The sequence below is a fragment of the Oncorhynchus gorbuscha genome, linkage group LG23 (assembly GCF_021184085.1).
Source record: "Oncorhynchus gorbuscha isolate QuinsamMale2020 ecotype Even-year linkage group LG23, OgorEven_v1.0, whole genome shotgun sequence".
In the NCBI taxonomy this organism is placed as follows: domain Eukaryota; kingdom Metazoa; phylum Chordata; class Actinopteri; order Salmoniformes; family Salmonidae; genus Oncorhynchus; species Oncorhynchus gorbuscha.
Window position 1 is genome coordinate 27,284,819 of NC_060195.1, and position 14,143 is coordinate 27,298,961.

Genomic DNA, 14,143 nt, shown 5'->3' on the forward strand with positions numbered 1-14,143 from the left:
ACAGATAGAGAGAGGAGAGATATGAGAGACAGAGAGAGAGAGAGATAGAGAGAGAGAGAAGAGAGAGAAAGAGAGAGAGAGATGAGAGGCAGAGAGAGAAGAGAGAGAGAGAGATGAGAGACAGACAGATTGAGAGAGAGAGAGATATGAGAGACAGAGAGAGAGAAAGAGAGAGAGAGATATGGAGAGACAGAGAGAGACGATAGAGAGAGAGAGATATGAGAGAGAGAGAGCCGAGAGAAGAGAGATATGAGAGACAGGTATAGCCAGAGAGAGAGAGAGATGAGAGAGACAGAGAGACGAGGAAAGAGAGAGAGAGATAGAGAGAGAGGGAGGCCGGAGAGAGAGAGAGATAGAGAGATAGAGGAAGAGAGAGATGAGAGACAGATAAGAGAGAGAGAGAGATATGAGATGACAGGGACGGCCGGAAAGAGAGATGAGATGAGAGCAGATTGGAGAGAAAGAGAGAGAGAGATATGAGAGACAGAGGACACAGGCCGGAAAGAGAGAGAGAGATGAGAGAGGATTCGGCCGAGAAAGAGAGAGAGATAGAGAGAGAGAGAGAGGGAGAGAGAGAATGGAGAGAGAGAGATATGAGAGGCAGGGACGGAGAGATATGAGAGAGAGAGAGAGAGAGGGAGAGAGAGAGAGAGATATGAGAGACAGAGAGAGAGAGAAGAGAGATAGAGAGAGAGACGGCCAGAAGAGAGAGAGATATGAGAGGCAGGGACGGCCGAAAGAGAGATATGAGAGGCAGGACGGCCAGAATGAGAGAGAGATATGAGAGAGAGAGAGAGGCCAGAAAGAGAGAGAGAGATGAGAGGAGAGACGGCCAGATAGAGAGAGAGATATGAGAGGCAGGGACGGCCAGAGAGAGAGAGAGATATGAGAGAGGGACAGAGAATGAGAGAGATATGAGAGGCAGGGACGGCCGGAAAGAGAGATATGAGAGGCAGAGAGAGAATGAGAGAGAGATATGAGAGACAGGGACGGCCAGAAAGAGAGAGAGATATGAGAGGCAGGGACGGCCAGAAAGAGAGAGATATGAGAGCAGGGACGGCCAGAAAAGAGAGAGAGATATGAGAGGCAGGAAAGAGAGATATGAGATATGAGAGAAAGAGAGAGATGAGATGAGAGGGACGGATAGAAAGAGAGAGAGATATGAGAGGCAGGGAAAGAGAGAGAGAGATATGAGAGAAGAGGAAAGAGAGATATGAGAGGCAGGGACGGCCGGAAAGAGATATGAGAGAGGGACGAAAGAGAGAGAGATATGAGAGGCAGGGACGAGAGAGAGAGAGAGAGAGAGATATGAGGAAAGCCGGAAAGAGAGAGAGATATGAGAGGCAGGGACGGCCGAAAGAGAGAGAGATATGAGAGACAGGGATGGCCAGAAAGAGAGAGAGATATGAGAGACAGGGACGGCCGGAAGAGAGAGAGATATGAGAGGCAGGGACGGCCAGAAGAGAGAGATATGAGAGAGCAGGGACGGCCGGAAAGAGAGAGAGATATGAGAGAGAGGGACGGCCAGAAAGAGAGATATGAGAGGCAGGGATGGACAGAAAGAGAGGAGATATGAGAGGCAGGGACGGCCAGAAGAGAGAGAGATATGAGAGGCAGGGACGGCCAGAATGAGAAGAGAGATATGAGAGGCAGGGAGGAATGAGAGAGAGAGAGAGGCAGAGAGAGAGAGATATGAGAGGCAGGGACGGCCAGAATGAGAGAGAGATATGAGAGGCAGGGACGGCCAGAATGAGAGAGAGATATGAGAGGCAGGGACGGCCAAAGAAGAAAGAGATATGAGAGGCAGGGACGGCCAGAAAGAGAGAGATATGAGAGGCAGGGACGGCCAGAAAGAGAGAGAGATATGAGAGGCAGGGACGGCCAGAAAGAGAGAGAGATATGAGAGGCAGGGACGGCCAGAATGAGAGAGAGATATGAGAGGCAGGGACGGCCAGAAAGAGAGAGAGATATGAGAGGCAGGAGAGGAGAGAGAGATATGAGAGACAGGGACGGCCAGAAAAGAGAGAGAGATATGAGAGGCAGGGACGGCCAGAAAGAGAGAGATATGAGAGGCAGGGACGGCCAGAAAGAGAGAGAGATATGAGAGGCAGGGACGAGCCAGAAAGAGAGAGAGATATGAGAGGCAGGGATGGCCAGAAAGAGAGAGAGAGATGAGAGAGAGGGGACGGCCGGAAGAGAGAGAGAGAGGCAGAGAGGCAGGAGAGAGATATGAGAGGCAGAAAGAGAGAGAGAGAGGCAGGGAGGCAGGAAAGAGAGAGATATGAGAGAGCAGGGACGAGAGAGAGAGAGATATGAGAGGCAGGGACGGCCAGAATGAGAGAGAGATATGAGAGGCAGGGACGGCCGAATGAGAGAGAGATATGAGAGGCAGGGACGGCCAGAAAGAGAGAGAGATATGAGAGGCAGGGACGGCCAGAATGAGAGAGAGATATGAGAGGCAGGGACGGCCAGAAAGAGAGATATGAGATAGGGACGGCCAGAATGAGAGGAGATATGAGAGACGGGACGGCCGAAAGAGAGAGATATGAGAGGCAGGGACGGCCAGAAAGAGAGAGATATGAGAGGCAGGACGGCCAGAAAGAGAGAGAGATATGAGAGGCAGGGACGGCCAGAATGAGAGAGAGATATGAGAGGCAGGGACGGCCAGAAAGAGAGAGATATGAGAGAGGGACGGCAGGAGAGATATGAGAGAGAAAGAGAGAGAGAGATATGAGAGGCAGGGACGGCCGAAAGAGAGAGAGATATGAGAGGCAGGATGGCCAGAAAGAGAGAGAGATATGAGAGGCAGGGACGGCCAAAGAAGGAGAGAGAGAGATATGAGGTCACGGCCGGAATGAGAGAGAGAGAGAGGCAGGGACGGCCGGAAAGAGAGAGAGATATGAGAGATTGGGACGGCCGGAAAGAGAGAGAGATATGAGAGGCAGGGACGGACGGAAAGAGAGAGAGAGATGAGAGAGAGGACGAGAGAGGAAAGAGAGAGATATGAGAGGCAGGGATGGCCAGAAAGAGAGAGAGATATGAGAGACAGGGACGGCCGGAAAGAGAGATGAGAGAGGGACGATAGAAAGAGAGAGATATGAGAGGCAGGACGGCCAGAAGAGAGAGAGATATGAGAGGCAGGGACGGCCAGAATGAGAGAGAGATATGAGAGGCAGGGACGGCCAGAAGAGAGAGATATGAGAGGCAGGGACGGCCAGAAAGAGAGAGAGATATGAGAGGCAGGGACGGCCAGAAAGAGAGAGAGATAGAGAGCAGGGACGGCCGGAGAGAGAGAGAGATGAGAGAGAGGGAGGCCGGAGAGAGAGAGAGAGAGAGAGGGACGGCCGGAAAGAGAGATGAGAGGCAGGGACGGCCAGAAAGAGAGAGAGATATGAGAGGCAGGGACGGCCAGAAAGAGAGAGAGATATGAGAGGCAGGGACGGCCGGAAAGAGAGAGAGATATGAGAGGGGACGGCCGGAGAAGAGAGATATGAGAGGCAGAAAGAGAGAGATATGAGAAGGGAGAGAGAGAGATATGAGAGGCAGGGACGGCCGAAAGAGAGAGATATGAGAGGCAGGGACGGCCAGAAGAGAGAGAGATATGAGAGACAGCAGGACGGCCAGAAAGAGAGAGAGATATGAGAGGCAGGGACGGCCGAAGAGAGAGATATGAGAGAGGGACGGCCAGAAAGAGAGAGAGATATGAGAGGCAGGGACGGACAGAAAGAGAGAGAGATATGAGAGGCAGGGACGGCCGGAATGAGAGAGAGATATGAGAGGCAGGGATGGCCAGAAAGAGAGAGATATGAGAGACAGGGACGGCCGAAAGAGAGAGAGAGAGAGAGAGAGATAGAGAAGAGAGGCAGGGACGAGAGAGAGAGATATGAGAGGCAGGGATGGATGAGAGAGATATGAGAGGCAGGGAGAGGCAGGGAAAGAGAAAGAGAGAGAGATATGAGAGGCAGGGACGGCCAGAAAGAGAGAGAGATATGAGAGAAGGGACGGCCAGAAAGAGAGAGAGATATGAGAGGCAGGGACGGCCAGAATGAAGAGAGAGATATGAGAGGCAGGGACGGCCGGAATGAGAGAGAGATATGAGAGGCAGGGACGACGAAAGAGAGATATGAGAGGCAGGGACGATAGAATGAGAGAGAGATATGAGAGGCAGGGACGGCCAGAAAGAGAGAGAGATATGAGAGGCAGGGACGGCCAGAAAGAGAGAGATATGAGAGGCAGGGACGGCCAGAAAGAGAGAGAGATATGAGAGGCAGGGACGGCCAGAATGAGAGAGAGATATGAGAGGCAGGGACGGCCGGAGAGGAGAGATATGAGAGGCAGGGAGGAAAGAGAGAGATAGAGAGAGAGAGAGGCAGAAAGACAGAAGAGAGAGAGGAGAGGCAGGGACGGCCGGAAAGAGAGAAGAGATATGAGAGGCAGGGACGGCCAGAATGAGAGAGAGATATGAGAGACAGGGACGAGAGAAAGAGAGAGAGAGATATGAGAGGCAGGGACGGCCAGAAGAGAGAGAGAGATATGAGAGGCAGGGACGGCCAGAAAGAGAGAGAGATATGAGAGGAGGGACGGCCGAAAGAGAAAGAGAGATATGAGAGGCAGGGACGGACAGAAAGAGAGAGAGAGATATGAGAGACAGGGAGAAAGAGAGAGATATGAGAGAGACGAGAATGAGAGAGAGATATGAGAGGCAGGGACGGCCAGAAAGAGAGAGAGATATGAGAGACAGGGACGGCCAGAATGAGAGAGATATGAGAGGCAGGGATGGACAGAAAGAGAGAGAGAGATATGAGGCAGGGACAGGGAAAGAGAGAGAGATATGAGAGAGCAGGGACGGCCAGAAGAGAGAGAGATATGAGAGAGGAGAGAGGGACGGCCGGAAAGAGAGAGAGATATGAGAGACAGGGACGGCCGGAAAGAGAGAGAGATATGAGAGGCAGGGACGGCCAGAAGAGAGAGAGATATGAGAGGCAGGGACGGCCGAAAGAGAGAGATATGAGAGGCAGGGACGAGAGAAGAGAGAGAGATATGAGAGGCAGGGACGGCCAGAATGAGAGAGAGATATGAGAGAGGACAGGGAAAGAGAGATAAGAGGAGAGAGATAGAATGAGAGAGAGATGAGAGGCAGGGACGGCCGGAGAGAGAGAGATATGAGAGGCAGGGACAGGCCAGAATGAGAGAGATATGAGAGACAGGGACGGCCAGAATGAGAGAGAGATATGAGAGGCAGGGACGGCCAGAAAGAGAGAGAGATATGAGAGGCAGGGACGGCCAGAAGAGAGATATGAGAGGCAGGGACGGCCAGAAAGAGAGAGAGATATGAGAGGCAGGGACGGCCGAAAGAGAGAGATGAGAGGCAGAGACGGCCAGAATGAGAGAGAGATATGAGGCAGGGACGGCCAGAAAGAGAGAAGAGAGATATGAGAGGCAGGGACGGCCAGAATGAGAGAGAGATATGAGAGGCAGGGACGGCCAGAAAGAGAGAGAGATATGAGAGGCAGGGACGGCCAGAATGAGAGAGAGATATGAGAGGCAGGGACGGCCAGAATGAGAGAGAGATATGAGAGGCAGGGACGGCCAGAAAGAGAGAGAGATATGAGAGAGGCAGGGACGGCCAGAAGAGAGAGAGATATGAGAGGCAGGGACGGCCAGAAAGAGAGAGATATGAGAGGCAGGGACGGCCAGAAGAGAGAGAGATATGAGAGGCAGGGACGGCCAGAAAGAGAGAGAGATATGAGAGGCAGGGACGGCCAGAAAGAGAGAGAGATATGAGAGACAGGGACGGCCAGAAAGAGAGAGAGATATGAGAGGCAGGGACGGCCGGAAAGAGAGAGAGAGAGAGCAGGGACGGCCAGAAAGAGAGAGAGATGAGAGACAGGGACGGCCAGAAAGAGAGAGAGATAGAGAGAGCCAGAAAGAGAGAGAGAGAGATAGAGAGAGAAAGAGAAAGAGAGAGAGGAGAGATGAGAGACAGAGATGCAGAACGGAGAGAGAGAGATATGAGAGGCAGGGACGGCCAGAAAGAGAGAGAGATATGAGAGGCAGGGACGGCCGAAAGAGAGAGAGATATGAGAGGCAGGGACGGCCAGAAAGAGAGAGAGATATGAGAGAGGGACGGCCAGAAAGAGAGAGAGATGAGAGAGCAGGGACGGCCAGAAAGAGAGAGAGATATGAGAGATGCAGGGACGGCCAAAGAGAGAGAGATATGAGAGGCAGGACGGAGAAAGAGAGAGAGATATGAGAGGCAGGGACGGAAAGAGAGAGAGATATGAGAGCAGGGACGGCCGGAAAGAGAGAGAGATATGAGAGGCAGGGACGGCCAGAAAGAGAGAGATATGAGAGGCAGAGAGGAATGAGAGAGAGATATGAGAGAGGGACGGCCAGAAAGAGAGAGATATGAGAGGCAGGGACGGCCAGAAAGAGAGAGATATGAGAGGCAGGGACGGCCAGAAAGAGAGAGAGATATGAGAGGCAGGAGAGAATATGAGAGAGAGATGAGAGGCAGGGACGGCCAGAATGAAAGAGAGAGATGAGAGAGAGGGACGGCCAGAATGAGAGAGAGATATGAGAGGCAGGGACGGCCGGAAAGAGAGAGATATGAGAGGCAGGGACGGCCAGAATGAGAGAGAGATATGAGAGGCAGGGACAGAAGAGAGAGAGAGATATGAGAGGCAGGGATGGAGAGAAAGAGAGAGAGATATGAGAGGCAGGGACGGCCAGAATGAGAGAGAGATATGAGAGGCAGGGACGGCCAGAAAGAGAGAGAGATATGAGAGGGGACGGCCTGAAAGAGAGAGAGAGATATGAGAGGCAGGGACGGCCAGAAAGAGAGAGAGATATGAGAGGCAGGACGGCCAGAAAGAGAGATATGAGAGGCAGGGATGGCCAGAAAGAGAGAGAGATATGAGAGGCAGGGACGGCCGAAAGAGAGAGATATGAGAGGCAGGGAGAGACAGGGACGGCCAGAAGAGAGAGAGATATGAGAGGCAGGGACGGACAGATTGGACGAGAGAGAGAGAGATATGAGAGGCAGGACGGCCAGAAAGAGAGAGAGATATGAGAGGCAGGGACGGAGAATGAGAGAGATATGAGAGGCAGAGAGGAAAGAGAGATATGAGAGGCAGGGACGGCCAGAATGAGAGAGAGATATGAGAGGCAGGGACGGCCAGAAAGAGAGAGAGATATGAGAGGCAGGGACGGCAGAAAGAGAGAGAGATATGAGAGGCAGGGACGGACAGAAAGAGAGAGAGATATGAGAGGCAGGGACGGCCAGAAAGAGAGAGAGATATGAGAGGCAGGGACGGCCAGAATGAGAGAGAGATATGAGAGGCAGGGACGAAGAGAGAGAGAGATATGAGAGGCAGGGACGGCCAGAATGAGAGAGATATGAGAGGCAGGGACGGCCAGAATGAGAGAGAGATATGAGAGAGGGACAGAAAGAGAGAGAGATATGAGAGGCAGAGACGAGAATGAGAGAGAGATATGAGAGAGGGACGGCCAGAATGAGAGAGAGATATGAGAGAGGCAGGGACGGCCAGAATGAGAGAGAGAGATATGAGAGGCAGGGACGGCCGAAAGAGAGATATGAGAGGCAGGGACGGCCAGAATGAGAGAGAGATATGAGAGAGATATGAATGAGAGAGAGATATGAGAGGGCGGCCAGAAAGAGAGATATGAGAGGCAGGGACGGCCAGAATGAGAGAGAGATATGAGAGGCAGGGACGGCCAGAATGAGAGAGAGATATGAGAGGCAGGGACGGCCAGAATGAGAGAGAGATATGAGAGGCAGGGACAGCCGGAAAGAGAGATATGAGAGGGGACGGCCAGAATGAGAGAGAGATATGAGAGGCAGGGACGGACAGAAAGAGAGAGATATGAGAGGCAGGGACGGCCAGAATGAGAGAGAGATATGAGAGGCAGGGACGGCCAGAATGAGAGAGATATGAGAGGCAGGGACGGCCAGAATGAGAGAGATATGAGAGGCAGATAAAGAGAGATATGAGAGGCAGGGACGGCCAGAATGAGAGAGAGATATGAGAGGCAGGGACGGAGAGAGAGATGAGAGGCAGGGACGGAAAGAAAGAGAGATATGAGAGGCAGGGACGGCCAGAATGAGAGAGAGAGATGAGAGGCAGGGACGGCCAGAAAGAAAGAGAGATATGAGAGGCAGGGACGGCCAGAAAGAGAGAGAGATATGAGAGGCAGGGACGGCCGGAATGAGAGAGAGATATGAGAGGCAGGGACGGCCAGAAAGAGAGAGAGATATGAGAGACAGGACGGGCAGAAAGAGAGAGAGAGATATGAGAGGCAGGGACGGCCAGAAAGAGAGAGATATGAGAGCAGGGACGGCCAGAAAGAGAGAGATATGAGAGGCAGGGACGGCCAGAATGAAGAGAGAGATATGAGAGGCAGGGACGGCCAGAAAAAGAGAGATATGAGAGAGGGACAGAAAGAGAGGAGAGATATGAGAGGCAGGGACGACGGAAAGAGAGAGAGAGATATGAGAGGCAGGGAGAGAGAGATATGAGAAAGAGAGAAAGATATGAGAGACAGGAAAGAGAGAAAGAGAAGAGAGAGAGAGAGATATGAGAGGCAGGGATGGCCGGAATGAGAAGAGAGAGAGAGATATGAGAGACAGGACGAAAGAGAGAGAGAAAGAGAGAGGGACGGCCGGAAAGAGAGCAGGAGAGGCAGGGAGGCCGAAAGAGAGAGAGAGATATGAGAGGCAGGGACGGCCTGAAAGAGAGAGAGAGATATGAGAGGCAGGGATGGACAGAAAGAGAGAGAGATATGAGAGGCAGGGACGGCCGGAAAGAGAGAGATATGAGAGGCAGGGATGGATAGAAAGAGAGAGAGATATGAGAGGCAGGGACGGCCATTGAGAGAGAGAGATATGAGAGGCAGGGACGAGAAAGAGAGAGAGATATGAGAGACAGGGACGGCCAGAAGAGAGAGAGATATGAGAGGCAGGGACGGCCAGAAAGAGAGAGAGATATGAGAGGCAGGGACGGCCAGAAAGAGAGAGATAGAGGCAGGGAGAGAATGAGAGAGAGATATGAGAGGCAGGGACGGCCAGAAAGAGAGATATGAGAGAGAGATATGAGAGAGGACGGCCAGAAAGAGAGAGAGATATGAGAGGCAGGGACGGCCAGAAAGAGAGAGAGATATGAGAGGCAGGGACGGCCAGAAAGAGAGAGAGATATGAGAGGCAGGGACGGCCAGAATGAGAGAGAGATATGAGAGGCAGGACGAGCCAGAATGAGAGAGAGAGAGATATGAGAGGCAGGGACGGCCAAAAGAGAGAGAGATATGAGAGGCAGGACGGCCAGAAAGAGAGAGAGATATGAGAGGCAGGGACGGCCAGAAAGAGAGAGAGATATGAGAGGCAGGGACGGCCAGAATGAGAGAGATATGAGAGGCAGATGAGAGAAAGAGAGGATGGCCAGAAAGAGAAAGAGAGATATGAGAGGCAGGGACGGCCAGAAAGAGAGATATGAGAGGCAGGACGACAGAAAGAGAGAGAGATATGAGAGGCAGGACGGCCAGAAAGAGAGAGATATGAGAGGCAGGGACGGCCAGAAAGAGAGAGAGAGATATGAGAGGCAGGGACGGCCAGAAAGAGAGAGATATGAGAGAGGGTCAGAGAGAGAGAGACGGAGAGGCAGGGACGGCCAGAAAGAGAGAGAGATATGAGAGGCAGGGACGGCCAGAAAGAGAGAGAGAGATATGAGAGGCAGGGACGGCCGGAAAGAGAGAGAGATATGAGAGGCAGGGACGGCCAGAAAGAGAGAGATATGAGAGGCAGGGACGGCCGAGAAAGAGAGAGAGAGATATGAGAGGCAGGGACGGCCAGAATGAGAGAGAGAGATATGAGAGGCAGGGACGGTCAGAAAGAGAGAGAGATATGAGAGGCAGGGACGGCCAGAAAGAGAGAGAGATATGAGAGGCAGGGACGGCCAGAAGAGAGAGATATGAGAGGCAGGGACGGCCGGAAAGAGAGATATGAGAGGCAGGGACGGACAGAATGAGAGAGAGATATGAGAGGCAGGGACGGCCAGAATGAGAGAGAGATATGAGAGGCAGGGACGGCCAGAATGAGAGAGAGATGAGAGGCAGGGACGGCCAGAAAGAGAGATATGAGAGGCAGGGACGGCCAGAATGAGAGAGAGATATGAGAGGCAGGGATGGCCAGAATGAGAGAGAGATATGAGAGGCAGGGACGGCCAGAAGAGAGAGATATGAGAGGCAGGGACGGCCAGAATGAGAGAGAGATATGAGAGGCAGGGACGGCCGGAAAGAGAGATATGAGAGGCAGGACGGCCAGAATGAGAGAGAGAGAGAGATAGAGAGAGAGGGAGGCAGAATGAGAGAGAGAGATATGAGAGAGGCAGGGACGGCCAGAAAGAGAGATATGAGAGGCAGGGACGGCCAGAATGAGAGAGAGATATGAGAGGCAGGGACGGCCAGAAAGAGAGATATGAGAGGCAGGGACGGCCAGAATGAGAGAGAGATATGAGAGGCAGGGACGGCCAGAAAAGAGAGAGATATGAGAGGCAGGAACCAGAAAGAAGAGAGATATGAGAGGCAGGGATGGCCAGAAAAGAGAGAGAGATATGAGAGGCAGGGACGGCCAGAATGAGAGAGAGATATGAGAGGCAGGGACGGCCAGAAAGAGAGATATGAGAGCAGGGACGGCCAGAAAGAGAGAGAGAGATAGAGAGGCAGGGACGGCCAGAAGAGAGAGATATGAGAGGCAGGGACGGCCGGAAGAGAGAGAGATATGAGAGGCAGGGACGGCCGAAAAGAGAGAGATATGAGAGGCAGGGACGGCCAGAAAGAGAGAGAGATATGAGAGACAGGGACGGGAAAGAGAGAGATGAGAGGCAGGGACGGCCGGAAAGAGAGAGAGATATGAGAGATGCAGGGACGGCCAGAATGAGAGAGAGATATGAGAGACAGGGATGGACAGAAAGAGAGAGATATGAGAGAGACAGGGACGGCCAGAAAGAGAGAGATATGAGAGGCAGGGACGGCCAGAAAGAGAGAGAGAGATATGAGAGACAGGGACGGCCAGAAAGAGAGAGAGATATGAGAGGCAGGGAAAGCCGGAAAGAGAGAGAGATATGAGATGCAGGGACGGCCAGAAAGAGAGAGATATGAGAGGCAGGGATGGACAGAAAGAGAGAGAGATATGAGAGGCAGGGACGGCCGGAAAGAGAGAGAGATATGAGAGGCAGGGTCGGCCGGAAAGAGAGAGAGATATGAGAGACAGGGACGGCAGAAAGAGAGAGAGATATGAGAGGCAGGGACGGCCGGAAAGAGAGAGAGATATGAGAGGCAGGGACGGCCGGAAAGAGAGATATGAGAGGCAAGGATGGCCAGAAAGAGAGAGAGATATGAGAGGCAGGGACGGCCGAAAGAGAGAGAGATATGAGAGGCAGGGACGGCCAGAAAGAGAGAGAGATATGAGAGGCAGGGACGGCCTGAAAGAGAGAGAGATATGAGAGGCAGGGACGGCCAGAAAGAGAGAGAGATATGAGAGGCAGGGACGGCCGAAAGAGAGAGATATGAGAGGCAGGGACGGCCAGAATGAGAGAGAGATATGAGAGGCAGGGACGGCCAGAAAGAGAGATATGAGAGGCAGGGACGGCCAGAATGAGAGAGAGATATGAGAGGCAGGGACGGCCAGAAAGAGAGAGAGATATGAGAGGCAGGGACGGCCAGAATGAGAGAGAGATATGAGAGGCAGGGACGGCCAGAAAGAGAGAGAGATATGAGAGGCAGGGACGGCCAGAAAAGAGAGAGATATGAGAGGCAGGGACGGCCAGAAAGAGAGAGAGATATGAGAGGCAGGGACGGCCAGAATGAGAGAGATATGAGAGGCAGGGACGGCCAGAAAGAGAGATATGAGAGGCAGGGACGGCCAGAAGAGAGAGAGAGATATGAGAGGCAGGGACGGCCAGAAAGAGAGAGATATGAGATGGCAGGGACGGCCAGAAGAGAGAGAGAGATATGAGAGGCAGGGACGGCCAGAAAGAGAGAGAGATATGAGAGGCAGGGACGGCCAGAAGAGAGAGATATGAGAGGCAGGGATGGACAGAAAGAGAGGAGATATGAGAGACAGGGACGGCCGGAAAGAGAGAGAGATATGAGAGGCAGGGACGGCCAGAAAGAGAGAGAGAGATATGAGAGGCAGGGAAAGCCAGAAAGAGAGAGAGATATGAGAGGCAGGGACGGCCGGAAAGAGAGATATGAGAGAGACAGGGATGGATAGAAAGAGAGAGATATGAGAGACAGGGACGGCCGGAAAGAGAGAGAGATATGAGAGGCAGGGACGGCCAGAAAGAAAGAGAGATATGAGAGAGGCAGGGATGGATAGAAAGAGAGAGAGATATGAGAGGCAGGGACGGCCAAAGAAGAGAGATATGAGAGCAGGGACGGACAGAAAGAGAGATATGAGAGACAGGGATGGATAGAAAGAGAGAGAGATATGAGAGGCAGGGACGCCTGAAAGAGAGAGAGATATGAGAGGCAGGGTCGGCCGGAAAGAGAGAGATATGAGAGGCAGGGACGGATAAAGAGAGATATGAGAGGCAGGGATGGATAGAAAGAGAGAGAGATATGAGAGGCAGGGACGGCCGGAAAGAGAGAGAGATATGAGATGCAGGGACGGCCGGAAAGAGAGATATGAGAGGCAGGGATGGATAGAAAGAGAGAGATATGAGAGACAGGGATGGAAAGAGAGAGAGATATGAGAGACAGGGACGGCCTGAAAGAGAGATATGAGAGGCAGGGATGGATAGAAAGAGAGAGAGATATGAGAGGCAGGGACGGCCGGAAAGAGAGAGAGATATGAGAGGCAGGGACGGCCGGAAAGAGAGATATGAGAGGCAGGGATGGATAGAAAGAGAGAGAGATATGAGAGGCAGGGATAGCCGGAAAGAGAGAGAGATATGAGAGGCAGGGTCGGCCGGAAAGAGAGAGAGATATGAGAGACAGGGACGGCCTGAAAGAGAGAGAGATATGAGAGGCAGGGTTGGCCGGAAAGAGAGAGAGATATGAGATGCAGGGATGGATAGAAAGAGAGAGAGATATGAGATGCAGGGACGGCCGGAAAGAGAGATATGAGAGGCAGGGATGGATAGAAAGAGAGAGAGATATGAGAGACAGGGACGGCCTGAAAGAGAGAGAGAGATATGAGAGGCAGGGTCGGCCGGAAAGAGAGAGAGATATGAGAGGCAGGGATGGACAGAAAGAGAGAGAGATGAGAGGCAGGGTCGGCCGGAAAGAGAGAGAGATATGAGAGGCAGGGTCGGCCGGAAAGAGAGAGAGATATGAGAGGCAGGGTCGGCCGGAAAGAGAGAGAGATATGAGAGGCAGGGTCGGCCGGAAAGAGAGAGAGATATGAGATGCAGGGACGGCCGGAAAGAGAGAGAGATATGAGAGGAAGGGATGGCCAGAAAGAGAGAGAGATATGAGAGGCAGGGTCGGCCGGAAAGAGAGAGAGATATGAGAGACAGGGACGGCCTGAAAGAGAGATATATGAGAGGCAGGGTCGGCCGGAAAGAGAGAGAGATATGAGATGCAGGGTCGGCCGGAAAGAGAGAGAGATATGAGAGGCAGGGTCGGCCGGAAAGAGAGAGAGATATGAGAGGCAGGGACGGCCGGAAAGAGAGAGAGATATGAGAGGCAGGGACGGCCGGAAAGAGAGAGAGATATGATGAGAGGAAGGGATGGCCGGAAAGAGAGAGAGATATATGAGAGGAAGGGATGGCCAGAAAGAGAGAGAGATATGAGAGGAAGGGATGGCCAGAAAGTGAGAGAGATATGAGAGGCAGGGTCGGCCGGAAAGAGAGAGAGATATGAGAGGCAGGGTCGGCCGGAAAGAGAGAGAGATATGAGAGGAAGGGATGGCCAGAAAGAGAGAGAGATATGAGAGGCAGGGACGGCCGGAAAGAGAGAGAAGATAATAAGAGAATAAAACACAGGTGGTCTGTTGCTAGTCTGAAAGAGATAAAAAGAGAAGGTGTGTTAGCGTTAGCATCATCACCTTTGACCCTGGGGGTCCCTGTGGTCCTGCGTATCCTGCTTCACCATCTTCACCCTGAGAGTGCACAGGGATCAACAAAGG

At 52.6% G+C, this 14,143-nt stretch overlaps 1 protein-coding gene across 1 annotated transcript in view; it reads right to left on the reverse strand.

Moving 5' to 3' along the window:
• LOC124010647 (collagen alpha-1(XXIII) chain-like) overlaps nucleotides 1-14,143 on the reverse strand; it is a 485,745-nt gene that overhangs the window by 211,991 nt on the left and 259,611 nt on the right. The window contains exon 14 of the mRNA XM_046323317.1: nucleotides 14,063-14,116. Coding sequence (XP_046179273.1) covers nucleotides 14,063-14,116 — 54 coding nt within the window. The remainder of the gene's footprint in view (nucleotides 1-14,062; nucleotides 14,117-14,143) is intronic.